Genomic DNA, 21,204 nt, shown 5'->3' on the forward strand with positions numbered 1-21,204 from the left:
CACACACACACACACACACACACACACACACACACACACACACACACACACACACACACACACACAAAGAAATGAGGGGTTTTTGCACAGCATGGTACCTCTTAGTCTAGTAAGGGATACCATACTAGTCCCAGAATATAAATAAAGTACTGGGAATGAGCGTTACAGATCCTGTTTTATAGAGTGATAATTTAGTGACCCAGTACAGTTTTCTTTGTATTGCAGATTTTGAATGAGTGGGATTTGAACTGGCAGCCATTTTTAAACTGGCTGAAGAACATGTCAAAACCAAAATGTCAAACCTGTAAGGGCTGCTCCAGGTTTCCTCATCTTGTAGAACCACTCCTAAGGCGTAAATCACCAACGTCTGAAAGTAACAACAACAACAACAACAGTGTTTAGGTGTAACAAAACTGCTGTATTTTAACCTCAGCTGGGAAAACTGAGGGAACAACGCACTTTAATAGGGAAGGAAGAAAAATAAAACAAAACAGGAATATCACTTGCTTGACTTTAAATAAACATTCAAAAGTTGCATCTAAAAAAAAAAATAAAATAAAATAAAATCCTCGGTTTATGTTTCTTACGCTATTTAATGTTTCTATCTGTTCTTGTTTACCATTAACACAGCAAACACTGTGTTTGTGCAGCTGAAATAATCTGGCTGAGAGCCGCAGACGCCGGGAAACCGGATACCTCTTTGGGGATGACGTGCTGATCGACTTTGCCCTCCACTTCCTGAAGCCGAGCCGCGACGGGGGTGAGCTTGGCAGTCCTCACCGTCTCGTTCAGGACCTGTTGGCAGTATCTACGCGAGGACGGAAATGCGATCGCATCAACGTTATTGGCTGCACCGCGTGTGAAGGACGACTCAAGAACGCCTAAATACGTAAAAGTCCAAAAGTCTTACCTGAGCTGAGGAATCTTGTCGAGGGAAACCGGATCAGAACCCAATACGTCCTCCAGCTCCTGGTGCAACTTGTCCTGCACTTCCTCTGAATTGGACAGGAAGTAAAGAGCCCAGATACACACTGCCAAAACACCACAGTGTGTAATCTTAGAATCAGAATAAAACAACATTTTGCTAATAAAAGATAAATAAAAGTTAGATTTTGTTTGCTTTTAGAGCTAAAAGTTCATTACATTATTGTTAAGTGCCTATCAGACAACTCTGGGAAACTGTGCTTATAAAAATTGTGTCTTGCAGGCTTCACATCCTCTGATTCAGGCCACTTACAGTTCGCAGCGATGACACATCCAGCCAAAGTGAACACCATGCAGTCCTCCATGATCTGAAACAAACAATCAAGATTTCAGCGTTTTTTTTTCTTACCTCTGTGAAAGCGCTGGGGATGTAAAGCAGAAGCTCATCAGCATTCACCTGTCGCTCTGTGAAGTTGGACTGCAGCAGAGCGTCCACAAACACCGCCTGCTTCCTCTGGGCTTTCCTGTCCTTCGCCACAGACAACAGCAAAGACTCCATCTCTGACAGAGCTGACCACCGAGGAGGAAAAAACAAGATGAGAGCCGTGGCGACTCCGACCACATTCAAGGGCTCAAAATCTGACATCCTACCCCGGCACGGTTCACAGATTTTGTCCCACAGCTGCTGGACAGGCCCTTTAAAAACATCTGGATCATCAAAACCTTGAATGTGAGGTTCCCCTGTCTGCACTAATAGGGTAAAGGGTAAATTATTCTCACACCTGGGGAGCCACTTTTTGAGAACTGGGTGTCAGAGTTACATGAAGTGACATGAACAAGTGTCAGACACTCTCTGTGGGGTTACACATTAAATGCAGTCTTTGCAGCCCTTTCTGACAGCACCCAAAATAGCATCTGTCCTTGGCAGGCAAATCCCTATCGATCCTATCCAAACAAAGCCTGTCTGCTGATTAAGGTGGTAACCGTGAATGTGCTCGGTCTGTCTGTCAAGAGGCTTAACACAGAGATAACATCGGAGCCTCTGCAGACTTTCCATTTGGCTTCACCACACAAAGCCAGACACCGCTCCCACACGTTGACACGCCTCCTTCGCTCACCCTTCTCATAGTGCGCTTTCCTGCTGGAGCTCTTCTCCAGGGAGCCGTCTAGGTAGCCCTTTCCAATTTCTGACCAGATCTGGAGGCGTGAGTCAGAAGAGCAAAAAAAAAATTTAATAAAAATCAATGATCAGTTACAGAGCCTTAAACTCCCTGCAGAACTTTAGCATGGTGCATTTTTGATTAGCATCCCAATAAAGTAAAGTTTTGTGTCCCCCAAGCTTACTGCACAGAGGTTTGTGCTAAAATTTCTCACCGCATCGTGGTTCTTGCGGAAGGCAAGGACCTCAGTGTCGTCCCCGAACCGCTCGCCCAGAGCCAGTTGGGTGACCGTCTTCATGGCCAGGCCCAGCAGGTGGGCACACAGAGGCGTGTGCTGACCCTCTGGGAATGACTTCCACTTTTTCACCAGCTCATCCACCAGCTAAGAAACAAGATATCAGTTAGCAGGAAGTGTGAGGAAGTTTTTGGTTTTCTTATTTATTTTAGAAAAATTATTTCTTGGCTTTGGAAACCTTGAGCACAAGCGGGAAGTTGTTTTTCAGCGTGCTGTTGATGGCACTTTCGTACACTTTTTTTCTCATGATGGACTCGCTGGCCCCACCTCCCATCCCGGACTTGTAGCCGAGCAGCGACTTCAGCATCGTTTCAAAGGAGTCGGCTAAAAAGGAAGCAGGAAACAGCAGATTTATGCATAAGGATGTTCTTCTTTTCAATTAGATATTTTTCCCCAACAAATTCCTGAGTGTAAGAAAAGTTGCTGATCCAAACTGGTTTGCTTACTAGCGTGGTTGGGGTTGATGTGTTGCTGAAGCTCGCTTACGGAGCCCAAGCTGACCACAGGGCGACCACCAAACCAGAACGAGGCCACGGAGCCGTACTCATCATGCAGGCCGACGAGGAACTCATGCAGACTGCCTCTGTCGATGATATCCTGCAGGTTTCCATCCCTGGAGAACAGAAAATAGAACATTAACGCACATATGCTTATATTTACTGACAAAAGCTATTAGGATTACAGAATCAGAATCAGAATCAGAAAGGGTTTATTGCCAGATGTTGAGCAGGTTTACAACATTAGGAAATTGCTGCGGTGCTTCAGTGCAACATACTGTCATAAAAATATAAAAATAAGAATAAGAATTAAAAGTGCTAAGTGGATAGATATATACATGATATATACATGAGTGCAGGAGGTGATCAGTGCCAAACATGGAATGATGCAGTGAACACAGCGTAGGGTCATGTGTTTGTGGCGGGGACAGTCATATGGTTATTGTTCATGTGTCCGACAGCAGAGGGGAAGAAACTGTTCTTATGGCGAGAGGTTCTGGTGCGAATGGACCGGAGCCTCCTGCCTGAGGGGAGCAGGTCAAACAGACTGTGTCCAGGGTGAGAAGGGTCAGCTGAGATCCGAGCTGCACGCCGCAGTGTCCTGGAGGTGTACAGGTCCTGCAGAGATGGGAGTCTGCAGCCAATCACCTTCTCAGCAGAGCGCACAACACGCTGCAGTCTCTGTTTGTCCCTGATAGTGGCTCCAGCGTACCACACGGTGATGGAGGAGGTGAGGATGGACTCGATGATTGCAGTGTAGAACTGCATCATCGTCCGTGTTGGCAGGTTGAATTTCTTCAGCTGCCTCAGGAAGTACATCCTCTGCTGGGCTTTCTTAATGACGGAGGTGATGGTGGGCTCCCACTTCAGGTCCTGGGTGATGGTGGTACCCAGGAAGCGGAATGAGTCCACAGAGGTGATGGGGGTGTCAGTCAGGATGATGGGGGGGAGTGGGGCTGTGTGCTTCCTGAAGTCCACAATAATCTCCACTGTCTTCTGGGCATTCAGCACCAGGTTGTTGTGGCTGCACCAGGACACCAGACGTTCAACCTCCCTCCTGTAGGCAGACTCATCCCCGTCCGAGATGAGTCCAATAACGGTGGTGTCATCTGCAAACTTGATTAGCTTGACAGACTGGTGGGTGGAGGTGCAGCAGTTGGTGTACAGGGAGAAGAGCAGAGGAGAAAGAACACAGCCCTGAGGGGAGCCGGTGCTGATGGTCCGGGAGTCCGAGACATTCTTTCCCAGCCTCACATGCTGCTTCCTGTCCGTCAGGAAGTCAGTGATCCACCGGCAGATGGGATCAGGCACATTCATCTGGGAAAGCTTGCCTTGGAGATGGTCTGGACAGGACCCTTAAGAAGCTAATTATTATGCACAATGTAGCCTACTATATTTTACAAAATGCTGTTACTGAATAAGAGTTAACAGAAGCAGAAAAAATAAAGGTAAAGATGAAAACTTACTTCTCATCTGTGGGGTTGAGACCTGGGATACCAGAGGCCCTTCTGGATGACTGAAAATATGATTAGAAATGAGATTTTGTTGTTGAACACAAATACAAGTCATTAAACATGAGTAGTTTTTCTCACAGTGGTGTCCACATATCTACTAAGTCTTTACATAATTTAAAATAATGGCTCTGCCTGTCGGAAAGCGGGTCCCATTCAGAACCTCTTTGAAAAATACAAAATTTAAAAATTTCTTATTGAATGGCATGCGCATATGGAACATGATATCGTTTAGGGATGTGAAGTAAATTAGTTGGAGTTTAGAAATAAATCGGCTTGTAACACAAGCACATAAAGGAAACTGATAAAAATGAAAAAAAAAATCTCGTTTTCGCTCATTCCGTCTTCTTGAAGTTGGATTTCTCTGGACTAGGTCAATGAATATTATATTAAATGGGAGCCGAAATGTGCAAAATACACTCCTTACTCAATTAATTTCTTAAATAGTTCAGAATAATGTGCTCCAACTCGTGAACAAGAACTAAAACATTTAAAAGCGCTTTTTGGTTGGGACACTGGGATGAGGGCAACAGCCCGCTAATGTAGCAAGCTAACGCCAAACTTGCAGGAACTTACCGGGTACAAATAAAGGACAGCGCCCACCAGGATGATGACAAAGGTAACAGCAAAGATGGCAAAGTCCAGCATGATTGCTCGCTGTTATCAAACAGTTTCTGCTAACTTTTATTCATGTGTATTTGAATGTTTCCACCAAAAACCTCAAGGTATATCACTACCACGTCAACATCAACTGCTCGGTTATCTGTGTTCGATTATACAGCCTGGATCGCAGGCAGAGCAAAGCAATGGATCTTAGGAAAAATGACACCAAAGAGACACAAAACACGGGCAAAGACAGACAAAACGCGTTTTGTCTGTCTTTGTCCCTTTGTCGTCGGGACACAAAACAAGATCAAAGAAACAGAAATGTTGACAAGTGAGACACAAAATGATCACAAATACATAAAATGACATAAAACAACTCAAAGGGACACAAAATGACCATAAAGTCATTTTATAATGATGTAAAAAGACACACACAAAAAATCACACTGAGCAAAGGCATAAGAAACTACAAAGAATAAAAATAAAATCACACAAAGAGATACAACATGAGTAAAAATATACTCAAAAACACAAAAATGAGAAATAAGCACATAAACAGGAGCAAGGACATAAAACAACTATAAAAAGAAGAATGAACAAGACCAGAGACACTAAATAACCAGAAAGACACAAGATAAGACACAAATGACACCAAAGGGACAAAAAACAACTACAATAGGGATCGCTAAAAAGAAAAACAAAAAGAAAAGTGAAACAAAATGACGCAAAATGATGACAAAGGGACATTAAAAAGACATTAAATGACATAAAGAGAGAGAAAAACATTATGAGATGAAAAAATGACTAAAAGGGCACAAAAACACCAAAGTGACAGTAAAGAGATGCGAAACATGCACAAAGACATAAAAACAACACACTAAACAGCCACAAAATGTCCACAGAGACATGAAATAAGACACAAAATTACAAGAAAACAGAGACAAAACTTGACCAAAGTGATACAAATGACAGAAAGGTGATATAAAGCAACTAAACATGGACTACAGTCACACCGGAGACACAAAATGACTACAGAGGGACACAAAAAAGACCAAAGTTTACAATAAAAACACTCAACATGACACCGAAGACACACAGGAAAAAAGACCAGACACCACATGTCCACAAACATAAACTAATAACCTAAAATAGGACACAAAATCACTCAGAATTTTTTTTTTTTTTAGAAAACGCTTTGTATTCTGCTCAAATTAAAACTGATACATTGACACTTCAGCTCAGATGTCAGTGTAAAATCCGCGGTCAGCATTACATTTAGCTGCCTTTCAGTTCAGTTCCATCACAGCTGCTCTTCAGCTTCTCTAGAAGCCTTTTAGGATCTCAGATGATTTTTTTTTTCTTTGACTCATCTCTGTGTTTATACCTCAGCTATGCCATCCTTTGGTTAATGCACTTCAACTGGCCTGAATTTCCACTTCCAGGTTAATTTCATTAGCTTTCAGTGCAGCGCAGTAACACCATTAACTACTCCTTGGCATGATAAGTACTTTTACTTTTGATACGTTACAATGCTTTTGCAGTTAGACCAGCGGTCCCCAACCCCCGGGCCTCGGACCGGTACCGGTCCGTGAGTCGTTTGGTACCGGGCCGCGAGAGTTGAGGCTCAGGTGTGAAATGTATGGTTTTCAGTGTTATTTTGTTATCGTTTTTATCGTTAACTCGGTTTTCCTGTGTCTTTTCACGTGTGTTATGAATAAATCTTGTTTTATTTGGTACCGGTACTGGTTTTATTTTGTTGTATTTATCCGCGACACCTTAAAGGCCGGTCCGTGAAAATATTGTCGGGCATAAACCGGTCCGTGGCGCAAAAAAGGTTGGGGACCGCTGAGTTAGACCATGTAAATCAATTCAATTCAATTAAAATTTCTTCATAGCTCATTCAGTGTGCTTCAGTAGCCTGGGCAAGCAGAAAAACAGTGTAGTGAATGCAGTGAATGCTTTCTTTCATGGGTTTCATGTAGAGAAACAACTGTAAACAAAAGAGAGAAAAAACTATTCTTTAAATCTCTGTATTTAAAAAGAAATAAACATATTTCAAACGTACAAAAATAACTTAAACAACATTCACGACAAAATGCAAAAATATGTGCAAAATGACAAAAAAAGCTGTACAGTAATTTCTTAATTTTCTCAGGCGGTTATTTCTGATTTGTCCTCTAGCTTTGGAGGCTCAATCTCCATGGCCATTAGGTAACCTGAGGAGGAAGGATAAGAAAACAAAAATAAATGTTTTAAGTTGGCTTTTCCTTTTTTAAGCAGAAATGCTCAACCCACACTGCTCTCTCTCACCCTCCGTGTAGTCGGTCTCAGGTCTGATGGCGATTAAAATCCAGGCCAGGCCCACCAGCAGGGCCACCACCAGGTTGACAGTCACCCATGGGTGGAGAATTTGGTGCTCCAACCCTGTAGGCCTAAAGCAGAATCAGGTCAGTCTCTGTATCAAAACCAGACTTTTTAATGATATCGGAATATCAGATTATTCCAGCAAGCTCACAGTAGTGCCGTGTTGTTGGAATAGAGGTTGATCCGATCGCTGGTCATTTGCTGGCTCAGAGAGAGGACGAGCGCTGAGAAATACACTGTGTGCAAAAAGCAAAGCGTGTCAACTGAATCCCAAACAGAGCCCACGATGATGTGTTTCTGAAGCACAGACAGAGAAGTAGGGAGGACTCACAGAACGAGGCGAGAGCCACCGGATCCAGCGTGATGAACTCCCGTAGAGCCACGGGGCCTTTGGCCAGATTCACCCTGAGGAGAGTTTCATTTGTAGAAAACACAAACATCTAATTCATAACGTAAATGGATGCAGTATTCATTCACTTCACACTTTTAATTACAAGATTTATAAAGTGAGATCCCTGTCCCACCCCAGCTCTATAGCCCCTCACCTGAGCTCAAAGTTTCAACACGTTCTTTTTAACTGGGTACAGTTTGAACTGCACCACCACTTTTCTGATGTTGCAGATTTACTTAAGACACCTGCTCCTATCAAAAGTTTTGTTTGTAAATAAGAAAGTGTTATTCGCAAAATAAACAAATAACACTTTTTGTTTGCAAATACAAAATTTTTGTTTGCAAACATAAAAATCTGAAAGTTTTGACTGCAAAATAGTGACGTTTTATTTGCAAATACAAAAGTATTTATAATACAATAAACCTGTTTTTTGTTTGCAACTGTTAAATCCAAAATGTTTTGTTTACAAATATATGTTTTTAAAAAGCAAATTTTTTTGTTTGCAAATAGCAACATTTTGATCGAAAATACCACATTTGTCAGCAAATATAAAAATTATAAAATTTTGCTAGCCAATCACATTTTTCGTTTGCAAATATTAAAAAAATTTAACATTTTTGTGCACAAATATCAAACTTTTTTTAATGAATATTAACATTCTGGAAAATATACAAACACCGATTTTTTGGTTTGCAAATATCAAAAATAAAAAATTGTTTTGCAAGCTCATATCTTGTTTCTTGTAAATATAAATGTATAACAAGTTTTTCTCACAAATACCAAAGTTTTTCTTGCAAATACCGTGCCTGCGTGTGTTCTCTTTGTGTCCATTTTGCTCGCACAGTAGGGTTTGGCTATTTGGTGATTCTAATTTGCCAGAAGGTGTGATGTGTTTTTGTTTGCAACGTGGCGAACCATGATGGATTTCCAATGTGCAGCTTTACCTGTCGAAGGCTGCCACTGTACTGATGGCCAGCAGCATGTAGAGCAGAGACTGGGAGGGATACGCCACGCTTTGGTACTGCTCAAGCAGGTTGGACAGGGCGGTGAGGTGCTGCCCAGCTAGCATGTACACCATCACCACGTTCCACACGGCGTAGCCGGCCAGGAAGCCCTGACAGTATAGACCGAACACCCTGGAGCATGAACAGAGGAGAGGAGGAACACTGGGACGGGAGGACGGACTCGGGATTTTTATAGTCATACAGGAGACACTTTGCTGTTACCTGAAGCCTCCATGCACTCTGATGGAAACATCTCTGGTGGTCCACAGTGGCTGCATGTGCTGGAAGTCTGCCATGTTGTCCATCGGGTCGCTGGTCTTCCTCCAATCGGAGCGTTCAGCAGCCTGGAAACGCTCTGCATGCAAACACATAAAAAAAGTTAAACAAACAGCCTCATCATCAATATCGTCTTCTTCTTCTTCTGTCACTCACTATTTCTCTCCACAAACACCTTCCCGACCGGCTGGCTCTGACCCTGTGGGGCGGCGAACAGGGAATGCTGCGGCAATGGAGGAGGGGTGTCGGCGATGATGTCATCCTCCGGTATGTCCAGCTCATCGGGAAGCTGCGTCTCGACAACTTTGGACTTCCTGAAGAGTGTATGGCAAGTTAAAAAAAAAATTTTAAACTAAAAAGCCAGACTATTCTCAGGTCACAACATTAAAGATAGTAACTTGCAAATATCGAGGCCCAGCGTACGTTTGAATTTGTTCTCCTTCAATGATGGTTTACATCAGCTCAGTTATTAATTTATTGTGAACACTTGTGTGTCTCAGAGTCAATAAAGGGGAATAAACAAGAACAGCAACATTATAAAAATCAACTGTCAGCCAAATGATTTCTTTTTTTTTTTTTTTTTTTTTTTTTAAATGTGGATATCAAGCCAGAAATTTACAATTAGTGCACCTGTATTAAAATAATAAATTCTTACTTTTTCTTTCGGGGTTTCCTGACCACTTCTTCTCCATCTGTGGTCTGGTCCGCGGTGTCTCCGTTCACCAGGTCGGCGTGGTCGTCCTCAAGACCTGAAATCCAGGATTCACAACATGGGCAAAGTTTCAGTTTCAGCCAAAAGTTCAGTCCTCAGATTGCTCTAACTGCTCACATTCAGACACTTTTTTCTAAATTTGGCTCTGCAGTCTGTCATAGAGTCGCAGAAGCTCCACCCACCTGCCGTTTGTGAGAGGCAGACAATCATAAGAAAGCTGGTTTGAAGTGGGAAGAGCTAAAGTAGCTTGTTTCAGGTAGATGATGAACTGAGGGGGCTGATGCAAGATTCACAATAAGCTCCATAAGGATTACTTTGAGCTGTGAATCATGCAAAGCCACTCCAGTAGAGTCTATAGTTAAAAATATGGAGCTAGCTGAAGTTATTATTAAACAGTCTTTCTCCCCTCGCCCCCAACTGGTGGCAGCACACGGTTGCTGGAGGTTTGTTCCTGTTAAAAGGAGGTTTTTCCTTCCACCGTCGCTTGCTCTTAGGACGTTGTCTGATTGTTGGAGGTCTCTCTGTATTATTATAGGGTCCCTACCTTGCAATATAAAGCAGCGACAACTAGCAGAGACAGAATTCTTGAATTCACCTATAGTGGCAGTTTTCTTCTTCTTCCTCCTCCTCTGTGGCGGGGCCTCGACTGTGGCTTCAAGGGTCAGATGATCCCCGATTCCAGAAGCCCTGCGGCTGCCCATGCCTCCCATCTCCATCCCCTGATCTGAAGGTGGCACAAGAAGCTACAGCTTTATTTTAAACAGTGGGTGGAGGCAAATGAGGAAATTGAAATTTTTATACAGAAATTTTAGGACAAATTTGAAAAGTCTACTCTCCTTCTTTGTGGTTTTATGTTGTTATCCTTTACTTAAAATTATTCTCCAGAGTTATGGAAGAATTTTAATGGTAACAATTTGTTTTTTAGGACCTTAGTGAACATAAATGCTGTTATATATGTGCAGGCTTTCATGAGCAAGCCATATACAGTATAACGAGTTTTACACTGCTCAACAGTTCAAAGCTTTCTTTGGCCTCATGACGGCAAATTGAAGATAATTTGGATGAGAATGAGAAATATGCTCATGGTGTGAGCGGTGAAGATACAGTGAGGTGCATGAAAAGGTTATATTAAAGAAGCCCTTCAAACCTTTAAATTCATGTTCGTGAAGCATCAAATATGAGAACACAAAGCTGTTTCTTACCATCTGTATCGTCCACCCCATTTGTCTCCTTTTTCGCTCTCTTCTTCTTGTGCTTTGGTGCTGGAACATCTTCTGTGCACATGAAGGGATAAATAAATAAAGCTAAGTCACATAAAAATGAGTTTGAGAAGAAATGCAACTTGTTTATTAGAAATATTTTTACCCACCTGTGTCTTGACTTCACATGTGCACAGGTCGCAAGAACAAAGAAAAGAGAGAAGAAAAGTTTAGTTTTGCTGTTTAAAGTGGACTTCGTTTGCTCATTTACTGCTTCAGTTTTTTATTCTTGGACTCTACTAGAGTCACTTTGCATGAATCAGAGTCCAAAATCATCCTCATTTATCTTATCCTGGGCTTTGGTGCAGCCCTTCAGTTCATCCCCTGTCTAAAAGCAGCCGTTTTAGCTCCTCCCCACCATAACTATATTAGAATTGACAGGTGTGTGAGGCTTTTGAGTCTGGGATGACCATATGACTGATAGCCCCTTTCTCTGATGTCGTACAGACCCAGGTAGAAAAAAATGAAGATACAGAGCAGTCTGAAGTCTGGCTGACTTATTGTGACCTCTAATTCAGTAGGTATTATTATCATTATTATTATTATTATTATTTCATTTGTATTTTGTTACATGCTTCTTTAATATGATGGCAATCTATTGCTGCCTCATCAGTGTTGAAAGTTGATCACAGTTCAGATCTTGTGCTTTTCCACTCACTGTTTAAGGTCTGACTATATATAAATTCAATCGGATTGGAAAGTTTCCTGTCCATTGTTCCTCTTATTCACTTATCTCCAAATTACTTAGTTGCTACTTTTGCCTTGTGATGTCGTGCGGGAAAACACAAAGACTGTCACCGGGATGCTCCTGGATCATTGAGACACACACACACCCCTCTTGCATCTGCATGGCAAAAAAGCTTCATAGGTCCCCTTTAGCATTACACCACAGTAGCTGCTTGAAATGAAGATGTTTACCCACCTCGACATTGTGGGAAGAGATCGCTGGCCTCTCTGGAGAAACACAGTGAAACACAGAAGTCAGATTTCTCCCTTTGTTCACTCATAAAAACCCCTCTAAAGAAGATTTTTATTCCTTCTTTTATAGATTTGGGTTGAAGTTTAACACATTAAATGCAGTTTTTTCATTCCCAAATCAGTCACACCAAAAAAGAAACCTATGTAAAAATAATTGGGAAATAAGACCTAGAGTTATATTTTCTGAATTTCTGTCCATACCAAGGGAACAACAAAAGTTATGAACACATTCTAGTAAATCTAGAAACAAAACTAAACACTTTTTATGACCTTTTTATTTGAAATCCTGCAAGAACAAGACCCTAAAACTGACCCTTGGGTATACACTGCTACTAGACACACCAGAGTCTGAGAAAATCTGACTGGAAAGCTTTTTGGTGCCATCAAATGCATCTTAAGCATATCTAATAACTATCACTCCTTCGGTAACAAGAACACAAGAACCAAAGAAACGTAATTTTGAAATTTAGACACAAACTGCCTGAAAGTGATATGGCTGCTCTTACAAAACAGGATAAGCCCATTATAAGAGATTATCTAAGCCACCAGCACTTGCATAACCAATGAAAAAGTTAAGATTTTAACGTAAAAAGTTCAAGAACTTTCAGTTATAACCCAGAGTCGGATAAAACAACCGAAGCAAGCATCTTACCGGCGTCTTTCTAGCCATTTCTCCCCCAAGAAACCAGCGAGACAGGAGTTAAGTGACACATGACATCCTGACTGTTTTATTCTCGGCTAAATCTGTGTTAGTACATCTGCCAGGACTGAGGATTACTCCGAGCACAGGTCAAGCCCCTTTTTCAGTGTCTTGGAGCGGCAGTGTGTATTTATGAGTGTGTCGGTGAGTAAAAACATCCAGGAAGTACTTCATCTGACGTAAACCGAGAAGGAAATCACTAAGATTTTTCAGAAATAAAAACCAAATCCCTTAAAAACAGGCTTTAAATTCACCAAGTCTGATTGTTCAAGTCTGTGTGAGGAGTTTATCAGATCTCTGGGTGCTTTTACTCGACTTTCTCCTGTTTCACTGAATAAGTTGTTGCTTAAGAGCACAAAAGAAAAAAAATGAAGGGTGGCGCAACACTTTTGCACAGGACTGTATGTCTCTAATGTCTTAATGATTTTAGTACATTTTGCGAGGTGCTACGGAAATAAAACTTATTATTATTAAAGGAAATGTAAAACCAAGTGTGGATCACTTTAATATTTCTCTAATAAGCTCCTAATTCAATATTTTCTCTATCAATAACTTTTTTGTTATAATTTAAGACCGAAAAAGTCTGGAAAAATAAATGTGTAAATAACATAAAGTAAATAAAATGAATAAAAACCAGCCACCACGTGACAAATCAACAGGTTCTTGTTGATTTTTATTAAAAGTTATTACAGAGGAGCTACAGAGCTGTTAGCTCAGATGAGGTTTGATTTACTCACCTGTGGGAGAGGCGGGAGCTCCCTCACCCTCCGCGTCTACACAGAAAACAGGCAGGTTACAAACACCGTCTGCTCTTTATTATCATCGTTTTCGCTCTTATTAGAATTCAGAGAAAGATTACACGAAAACAGCCTTTAAAGTGAACCAGAAAACGAGCTTTCTGCCCCCACAGGTACAATTAAGAGCAAATCACGCCATCCATTTAAATATGACCGTTATGTTGACTGTTCATGCATTATGTGTGCATATCTCTCACCGTTGCTCCTCCTGTATCCATAACCCGTTTAATATTATGCAGCTGGTAACTTTGTTTTATTCGCTTCAGTCGTTTAAAGCGAATAAATCGCTGTTTTTGTTGATTTTTCTTTTCCTTTTTTGCTTTGTTTACGCTCACTGAGCGGCGGGGTTGTGGCCCGGATGTATTTAGGAATAGTGTGACGCATTTCCGGTAGCTTAACATTTAGCAAAAATAAAATGAAAAAAAATTATTAAAATTGAAGCTTCCAGGTATTAATAATGTTTTGAAGACTACTTTGCCCCTCCCCCATTTTTAATGTCATGTAACCATGGCTGCTAATCTTATTTATTTTCTTGTTGGCTGGGAAATTACACGTTTTCTGCAATTTTAACAACTTTGTTTTGTTTTTTGAAGATATATGATATGAAAACAAATGCATAAATTACTATAAGAAGGGTGTTGCAAACTTTTATTTGTATTTTTTTTTTACTTTCAAGGATTAGCAAACATCAGTGCTTTGGGTGTACAGTAACATACCTTTAAAAAAAAATTTTTTTTTTGTTTATTTACGTTAATTGTTCATTTTACCCACCATTTTACATGAGAATGTGTCATTTTAGGCTGGAATGGATCAAGAAATCATTTATGGCCAAAGGGGACAAACATGCTTTAGATATATGTTTCTTTTATTGGAAGTCTGTGTACAAGAATAGGGAGGAGGGCAGGAAAAGAGGCAGTTTTGTTTGAATTTAAGTCCTGCAGGCGTCTTTAGTTGAAGAGGTGCTACATATGTTCCTGCTGACTGAAAAATTAAAAAACAAAACTGTGACAAACGGACACAAATTCAGGAATTTCTTTGAGCTTGGATCCAGCTTCATTTCATCTTTGGGGATTTGAAGAGACTTAAAGTCCAGCTCACATGTGACACACACACACACACACGCACACACACGCACACACACACACACACACACACACACACACACAGAGTATATTTACAAAAGCAATCACTGAATTTACATGTCACGATTTCATTTTTAAAAACTGTACAGTAAAAAAAAGAATCACTGCTTTGACCCGACATCCTCTCCTCTACTTTGCTCCTAGGACTCTGACGTGGGTCGAATCCAGCTGGCAGGGACCCACTGTGGCTCGTCCTGCGCCCTCATCACTGCTGTCAGCAGCTCAACGCAGGAGTCCTGCAGCTCATTGTTGATGATCACATGATCAAAGAACTGCCAGTAGTTTGACTCAATCTTCCGTGCTGCTTCCTCCATCTCCTGGAAGTCTTCATCCTGATGAAGTAAAACCAAAGATAAGACTACTTCTACTGTATGAGTGGGAGGTCTCATAGGCCGATATAGATTTTGCCTATTCTAATTAAAACAGAAGAAGTCAAGTTGGGGGTAAAGAAAAAGTTCCTATAAAATTTGAGACCTCCCAAATCAAATCCCTTCCCTTGTGTGTACCAATATCTTTGTAATGCTCTATTGGATGATAGCAATCACATGTGAATGTAAATAATTATCTTATTAGGAAAAAGAAATTTTTTTCTCCAAATTAAGAGTGGACGTTTTAACCAGACAACTAAGCCCAGCGTCATACTTTGAATGGCCGGTTGACGTAGTAGTTGGTGGTGATGTACGAGTCCTGTCTTGTCTCCCTGAGGCGCTCCAGAGTCGGAGGCTTAACATAGATGACGAAGGCCCTCAGTTCGTGTGTCCTCACTGCCTGGAGGGCCTAAAGAAGGATATACAAATTTACATGAAAACACTTTTATTTATCTATTGGCTCTCTTTACTGTGTCTGAGTTGGACTTGCGTTTGGCTCAATGTCGATGACGCAGATCTTGCCGCTGTTTAAAACCTCCTTTGCAGACTCAATGCTGGTGCCGTACATGTTCCCTTTGTGCTCGCCGTACTCCAGAAACCTGCCGGACAAAAAAAAGACAGAGACAGTGGGGCTAAAATCTATCGATTGTGGCTAAGCTCTCATCAGTTCCATCTACATTCCACAACTTCATTAAAGTTTTAATGTGTGCAGACAGCTGTACCTGTTGTGATAAACCATGTTCTCAAAGACTTCTCGGCTGACGAAGAAATATTCTCTGCCAGATTCCTCATATCCTCTGGGTGCTCTTGTAGTGTCTGGAGAAGGAAAAAAGAAAAATCAACCATTTAATCTGATTATTACAGAATCTGAGACAAAAACACAAAGAGCCCAGAAAGAAGAGAATGCCTAGGATTTCTCAGGTAACTCTGCTTTTTAATAGTGTTTTTGAATTCAATTAAAAATTTTCATGATGTCTGTGACTGAAAAGATGATTACGTACATGGCACTGGTCCCTGGAAGATGTTTGGGTTCATCTCAACCAAACGCCTTCGAAGTTCATTCACACCTACACCAGACGGACCTGAAAAAGCACGCGCATGTTAATTGTTTGTATATACTTTCATTCAACTGCTTGTTATTGCATTAGGCATTTAGACATGATCCAGATGACCTGCTGAAGTTCAAACTGAGCATCAGAATGAGGAAGAAAGATGATTTAAGTGACTTTGTCTGATGATTTCAGAAATGGGTGATCTGCTTGGATTTTCCTTAAACATCAATTTGTATTCACAGAATCAGAATCGTGTTTATTGGCCAAGTATATGTGCAGACACATACAAGGAATTTGGTTCCGGTAGATGGAGGTTCTCAAGCACAGCAATGTAAAAAACACACACACACACACACACACACACACACACACACACACACACACACACACACACACACACACGTCTATATATACATTACACATGCAAACACATACATACACAAAGAAGAGATAATATCCAGTTTGTCGCAGTTTTCTATGTGACTGCTTCAAGCTAATAGGAAGGCAACAATAACTCAAATAACCACTTGTTACAACCAAGTTATGAAGAGTTTAGAAAAATGTTGCCTGGTCTGAAAACATGGATCCATCCTCCCTTTTTATCAGCAGTTCCAGCTCGTGGTGGTGGTGTAACCGTATGGAGGACATTTTCTTGGCACACTTTAAGCCAGTAGTACTAATTGAGCATCATCATCGTCTTATGGCTCCTTCCAACGGGATAACACACCATTTCACACAAATCTCAAATCATCTCATACTGGTTATTTGAACAGCACCAAATGTGTGGCGCTGTCATGTCAATGTGGGCCAAAATCTCTGAGGAGTGTTTCCAGCACCTTGTTGAATTATGACAGCTCTGAAGATAAAAGAGCACCCACCCCGATTCTATCAAGGTGTATCTAAAAGGCTTATGAGTGTAGATGTTTGGTAAAATAAACTAAAGGACTGAAATGTTTTCTGTACCTAAGAGGACAATGAGGCGGTGTACATCCTCTGAGTGGCGCTGGTAACGAACCACCTCCTCATATGGACTGTTGAGGGCACTGTAGCAGCTGCTGGTGCAACGGGTGTTGCAGGACGGCTGGGTGGTGCTATGAGCCCGCCGCCGACACAGACGCATGCTGCGCCTAAAGCCCGCTGATGAAAAAGAACAGATGTCAGTAGATAACCCTCAAAAATGGATCCACAACACACACAGAAACAGAACTAAACTCTAAATATACCAACGAGTTTGAGCAACATCATAAGAGAAATAATTTGCTGCTCGAGAAGGCTTACCTAAATATATTCCTTCAATGTTGCTTCTAAAGTCATCCTCCTTTGGTTTGGATTAAAAAAAAAAAAAAAGCAGGCCGTAACACGGTGAGACATGTGGAAAAAAGATCGGTAACAACAATAAAAGAGATGTAAAAAATACAGATGTTTGCACACAGTGTAATTAAAAATAATTCTGCAAAACACAGTGAATAATGCAGAGCCACTCCTCATGGTTCAGACATCTTATCAGGATGCATCCTGGGTGCCTCCTACATGAGATGTTTCAGGAAAGGAATGGAGGCCCGGGACACACTGGGAAGATTACATCTCTGCAACAGCTAGTCTTCTGTGCATTTCAATTATTTTTATTTTAGGGTCAAATTACCTCCAAATGGTTTTGTTAATAATTTTTTACTTGAATTTACTGAAAACTAAGCAATACCAGAGTCCAAGGATGCGTAGTAACCGCTAAAGTAATAACGTGGGAACTTTAAGTTGTAAATTTGCTATATATACTTTTTTTCCCCTTTACATTAGATTTATTAGTTGTAAGTTGTTCCTGGGTAATCCAGATGATAGCCAATGTGTGTTGGTGGGGAGCGAGACAGAGATACACAGGATTGGATTTTATCTGTGACCTTAAACCAATCAAAGCAACTACATCAGCCCGCGTGTCCCATAAAGCCTCCACCCTAAAACAAAGTCTAAAATATTTCTGCAAATTCAAACAGTACTTGAGGGATTTATGATGCACTGCTGGATTAAAAGAAAAAGTCAGATAAGCATACATACAGTATTTAGTCTTTAGTGTGGTTCATGCCACAAAAACACTGGATCCTTCCCATTTCCCACAATGCAACACACCTGTTACAAATAATAACAGAGGATTTGTGCTACGATTATGGGTAGGGGTGGGTTTTTATAATCGATTTATCGATTAAAATCGATTCTGGCTTGGATAACGTGAAATCGATTCATTAAAATCCTGAATCGATGTTTTAATATAAATTTATTTTGCCCGAAATGCCAGAATCTCAGGTGAAACCTCAAAATTTCAACAACCACCAAACAGCTAAATGAGAGCAGGAACACGGATTCTGCACAGAGGCGTAAACACAAAGTGTGGACCCACGGATCAGAATCAGTGAGATGTGCCTTTCTCACCCGACGGCACGGACACGGTCGGGGCTGAAAGCCGACAGCTCACTGATTCTGATGTTTTGGCGGGTCTGCGCTTTGTGTTTACGCCCTTTTTGCACTGATTCTAAAGCTGTTAGTTTTACCTCTCCCCAAACAATACTGACCAAACAAGCAGCAAAAGAAGAGCCAAACTGCGCTTCACATAAACATCGTCATGAATTCCCTCACTGTTTTGCTTCCACCACGATAAAATCACACTTCATGCACATCTCTCTCTCTCTCTCTCTCTGTACTTCAAGAACAGTTTCCCATCTAAAAATATGTTTTCTGCATTATTCGCTTGCTTGTTACGCACAAGTCTACCGTTGTTTACAGCGCTGTTGACCGCTGTTTTTTTTTCGTTTTACATACTTCCGAAAAGAAAACCTAATTTCTGCCGTTCAATACTGAACAAATTTAAACTTTCTAAAAGTATGCAAAATGCTCAGCCGTGTATCTAATAAAACCGCTGTAACTTCAGAGGTAATGTTCATGTGTTGATTAATGGTTTTCTTTTGTTTTTGATGTACTGCAGAATATTTTATAAAATCCCAGGCCAGGAAAATCACCTTCATGTTTTTCTGTGTTTTGTCTTCAGCTACTTTGACACAAAGGCATCTGCTGTGACGCTCACACCTTTGATAAAGTCTTACAAGGTTCAGCTTCCTTTTTATAGATACAAAAATATGTAAATGTACTGATCTGAATTATAATATTTCTAACTGTCAAAATTTCCCAGATTGAAATCGAATTGAATTGAATCAAATCAAATCGAATTGAATCGATTCTAGAAATCAGTGACGATACCCAGCCCTAGTTATGGGGTACTTTGCAAACTGCTTTGTGTCAATGTTTTATGCTTACACTTGATTTTCTTTGCTTTTCCAGCGCTACTATTAAATATTATGTTGAAAAATTCATACCTCTGTTAAAACCAGTTTTACATTGAAATATAAATCTCACAATTTATGGCCTAATTTGTTTTTCCTATAAACATCTGCGAAGGCAGTATCACGGGATATACCACACTTTCAATCGCAAAACTCAACTGTCTTTCAATCGCAAAAACTAAACCAGTTTAGTGTCGGTGACTGTTACATGTGCCTCGCTGAGCCAGCACATTAACTACCATGTTTTTCTTTTTTCTGTCATTGTTAATAATCTGAAGGTCAGCTGCATATATAAAGCCAGATGCAGCTATGCTATGGGCCGCTCTTTCTCTCTCTTCTATCAGCATCAACCTTTGGCTTTAGTTGCTGTTTGAAATTTGCTTTGGTCAGTTGGGAGCAACAGCAATCAAACTGATGAAGCGTTGTGAGTTTGCTTCAGTTTTTCTTATTTGCTTTCTTTGGGAGAAATTATTTTTGTATTATTTAAAAATTCTTAGACTTACTACTCAAATGTTTCTCTGAGCCATGGATGTAAGAACTAACATTTTTGGGGGCTAGTCCGGGATTCAACTTAAACCTCTTGCACCCAGGCTGAGAGTCATATCCCTAGGTCAGAGTGGAGGAACAGAAAGAAGCATAATTTCAAAGTGCATTTTGGGTAAACTTTCGCTGGTCATATCACCATATGGGCTAGATGGCTGCTCAAAGCAAGCTGGAGCATATGAAAAGGTCTCCTTTTTATCTACCATTTAATGCTAGGCTCGTCTTTTTGTAAAAATCTTGGTTATTTTTTATGTAATGACTCCAATAAAAGCCCTACACACTAAAATGTCAAACATGAAAAAAAGAAAGCATGCAAAATAATACAGTGCATCATTTTGACCTGAAATCAACCAAAGCAACTGCGTCAGCCTCCATTTCCCAGATGTAAATTACTGGAAAGTCTAAATTACCTCTGCAAATTAAACAGCACTTCAGGGATTTATGATGCACTGCTGGATTAACAGAAAAAAAAAGTCTGCGGCAAAAGAGAAACCCCGGCGATAAGCTACAAAAACACCAAATGCTACATTTCTTAAGATGCAACACACCAATTATAAAACAGAGGACCGTTATGCTCATATTTTGTGTTTCTATACTGGCTCCTGCACTATTGAATTTTATTGTTTTAATATATGATTTAATATCAGTCCAAGTAAGAACATGTGACCTATCTCCATAACAAGTCAGGAGGTCTGCTCTTTTAATTACAGTTTTTTCTGAATGCTTAAACCCTAACTGTGATTCCTGTAGCACAATTTCTAAAACTATTCAGACTTATAGCAAAACCACTCACTGAGTTTGCAAAACTAAAAGCACAAAAACTGCTTTGCACTCAGTTTGCAATTTTGTAACACACACTTTGCAAAACTGTAGGCACAATTCACTGCACAACACTCGATTACCAAATTTCCAACACACTCCTAGCAAAAGTATACACATGTATGGGTATCATTAACACTAATTTGCCAACTGTCTGGCACACTTTCACATGTGAAAACTTTTTTAGATAAGTAGTTCACTTTGCAATCAGCCTAAGCACTATAGTACAGGTAAGCTGTGTGTGCGGAGTACAATGGAAGGAGCAGTAAGAGTGAGAAGAGTGAGAATCAGAGGAGGCCGAGGGAGAGGACGTGGAGGTGAAGAAGTTGGAGGAAGAGGACGTGGAGGAGCAAGAAGAGGACGAGGAGGGGAAAGAGGAAGGGTAAGAAGAGTAAGAAACAGAACAACTGATGACACCAGAGCTACAATGGTGGACCATGTCATCAACCATGGGATGACCCTGAGGGAAGCTGGCCAACG

At 40.7% G+C, this 21,204-nt stretch overlaps 3 protein-coding genes across 9 annotated transcripts in view; all 3 read right to left on the bottom strand.

The window, feature by feature from the left end:
• The window catches only part of LOC102303642 (cytochrome P450 20A1), a 7,302-nt gene extending 1,892 nt beyond the window's left edge, over positions 1 to 5,410 (bottom strand). Inside the window, exons 1-11 of the mRNA XM_005949217.3 lie at positions 4,964 to 5,410; positions 4,343 to 4,392; positions 2,826 to 2,992; positions 2,558 to 2,703; positions 2,299 to 2,466; positions 2,043 to 2,121; positions 1,382 to 1,494; positions 1,238 to 1,292; positions 911 to 1,031; positions 697 to 808; positions 303 to 367 (exon numbers count right to left, since the gene is read on the bottom strand). Coding sequence (XP_005949279.1) covers positions 303 to 367; positions 697 to 808; positions 911 to 1,031; positions 1,238 to 1,292; positions 1,382 to 1,494; positions 2,043 to 2,121; positions 2,299 to 2,466; positions 2,558 to 2,703; positions 2,826 to 2,992; positions 4,343 to 4,392; positions 4,964 to 5,035 — 1,148 coding nt within the window. The 5' untranslated portion in view covers positions 5,036 to 5,410. The remainder of the gene's footprint in view (positions 1 to 302; positions 368 to 696; positions 809 to 910; positions 1,032 to 1,237; positions 1,293 to 1,381; positions 1,495 to 2,042; positions 2,122 to 2,298; positions 2,467 to 2,557; positions 2,704 to 2,825; positions 2,993 to 4,342; positions 4,393 to 4,963) is intronic.
• Positions 5,411 to 6,781: 1,371 nt separating this feature from the next.
• Positions 6,782 to 13,862, bottom strand: tmem237b (transmembrane protein 237b). Of its 7 annotated transcripts, XM_042214934.1 has the most exons (15): positions 13,672 to 13,859; positions 13,415 to 13,450; positions 11,922 to 11,953; positions 11,110 to 11,120; positions 10,943 to 11,014; positions 10,336 to 10,464; positions 9,684 to 9,777; positions 9,185 to 9,342; positions 8,975 to 9,107; positions 8,693 to 8,884; positions 7,689 to 7,762; positions 7,509 to 7,593; positions 7,304 to 7,425; positions 7,127 to 7,209; positions 6,782 to 6,983 (listed from the first exon to the last, which is right to left on the bottom strand). In XM_042214934.1, the coding sequence occupies exons 1-14, from the start codon at positions 13,690 to 13,692 to the stop codon at positions 7,145 to 7,147; spliced, it is 1,224 nt and encodes a 407-aa protein (XP_042070868.1). In that variant the 5' UTR covers positions 13,693 to 13,859; the 3' UTR covers positions 6,782 to 6,983; positions 7,127 to 7,144. The 7 variants fall into 7 exon arrangements, with proteins under 7 accessions (XP_042070868.1, XP_005949277.2, XP_005949278.2 ...); XM_005949215.3 differs by lacking the exon at positions 6,782 to 6,983 and having other exon boundaries at positions 7,008 to 7,209; positions 10,943 to 11,019; positions 11,115 to 11,120; positions 13,672 to 13,862; XM_005949216.3 differs by lacking the exon at positions 6,782 to 6,983 and having other exon boundaries at positions 7,008 to 7,209; positions 10,943 to 11,011; positions 13,672 to 13,862.
• Positions 13,863 to 14,712: 850 nt separating this feature from the next.
• Positions 14,713 to 21,204, bottom strand: part of mpp4b (membrane palmitoylated protein 4b) — a gene marked incomplete in the record, with an annotated part of 25,895 nt that continues 19,403 nt past the window's right edge. Inside the window, 7 exon segments of the mRNA XM_042214924.1 lie at positions 14,713 to 14,948; positions 15,259 to 15,393; positions 15,475 to 15,583; positions 15,707 to 15,800; positions 15,986 to 16,066; positions 17,000 to 17,173; positions 17,315 to 17,354. Of these exon segments, the coding sequence (XP_042070858.1) occupies positions 14,757 to 14,948; positions 15,259 to 15,393; positions 15,475 to 15,583; positions 15,707 to 15,800; positions 15,986 to 16,066; positions 17,000 to 17,173; positions 17,315 to 17,354 (825 nt within the window).

The sequence above is a fragment of the Haplochromis burtoni genome, unplaced genomic scaffold (assembly GCF_018398535.1).
Source record: "Haplochromis burtoni strain Fernald_Lab_line unplaced genomic scaffold, NCSU_Asbu1 Contig_630, whole genome shotgun sequence".
Classification (NCBI taxonomy): domain Eukaryota; kingdom Metazoa; phylum Chordata; class Actinopteri; order Cichliformes; family Cichlidae; genus Haplochromis; species Haplochromis burtoni.

Bases quoted from the DNA above. Each gene is read 5' to 3' on its own strand.
- tmem237b (XM_042214934.1), bottom strand. From the start codon at position 13,692: ATGGATACAGGAGGAGCAACG. The intron at 13,451-13,671 runs GTGAGAGATATG...TTTTCTGTGTAG, and splicing joins TGGATACAGGAGGAGCAACG to ACGCGGAGGGTGAGGGAGCT. The intron at 10,465-10,942 runs GTAAGAAACAGC...TGCCACCTTCAG, and splicing joins TGGGGTGGACGATACAGATG to ATCAGGGGATGGAGATGGGA.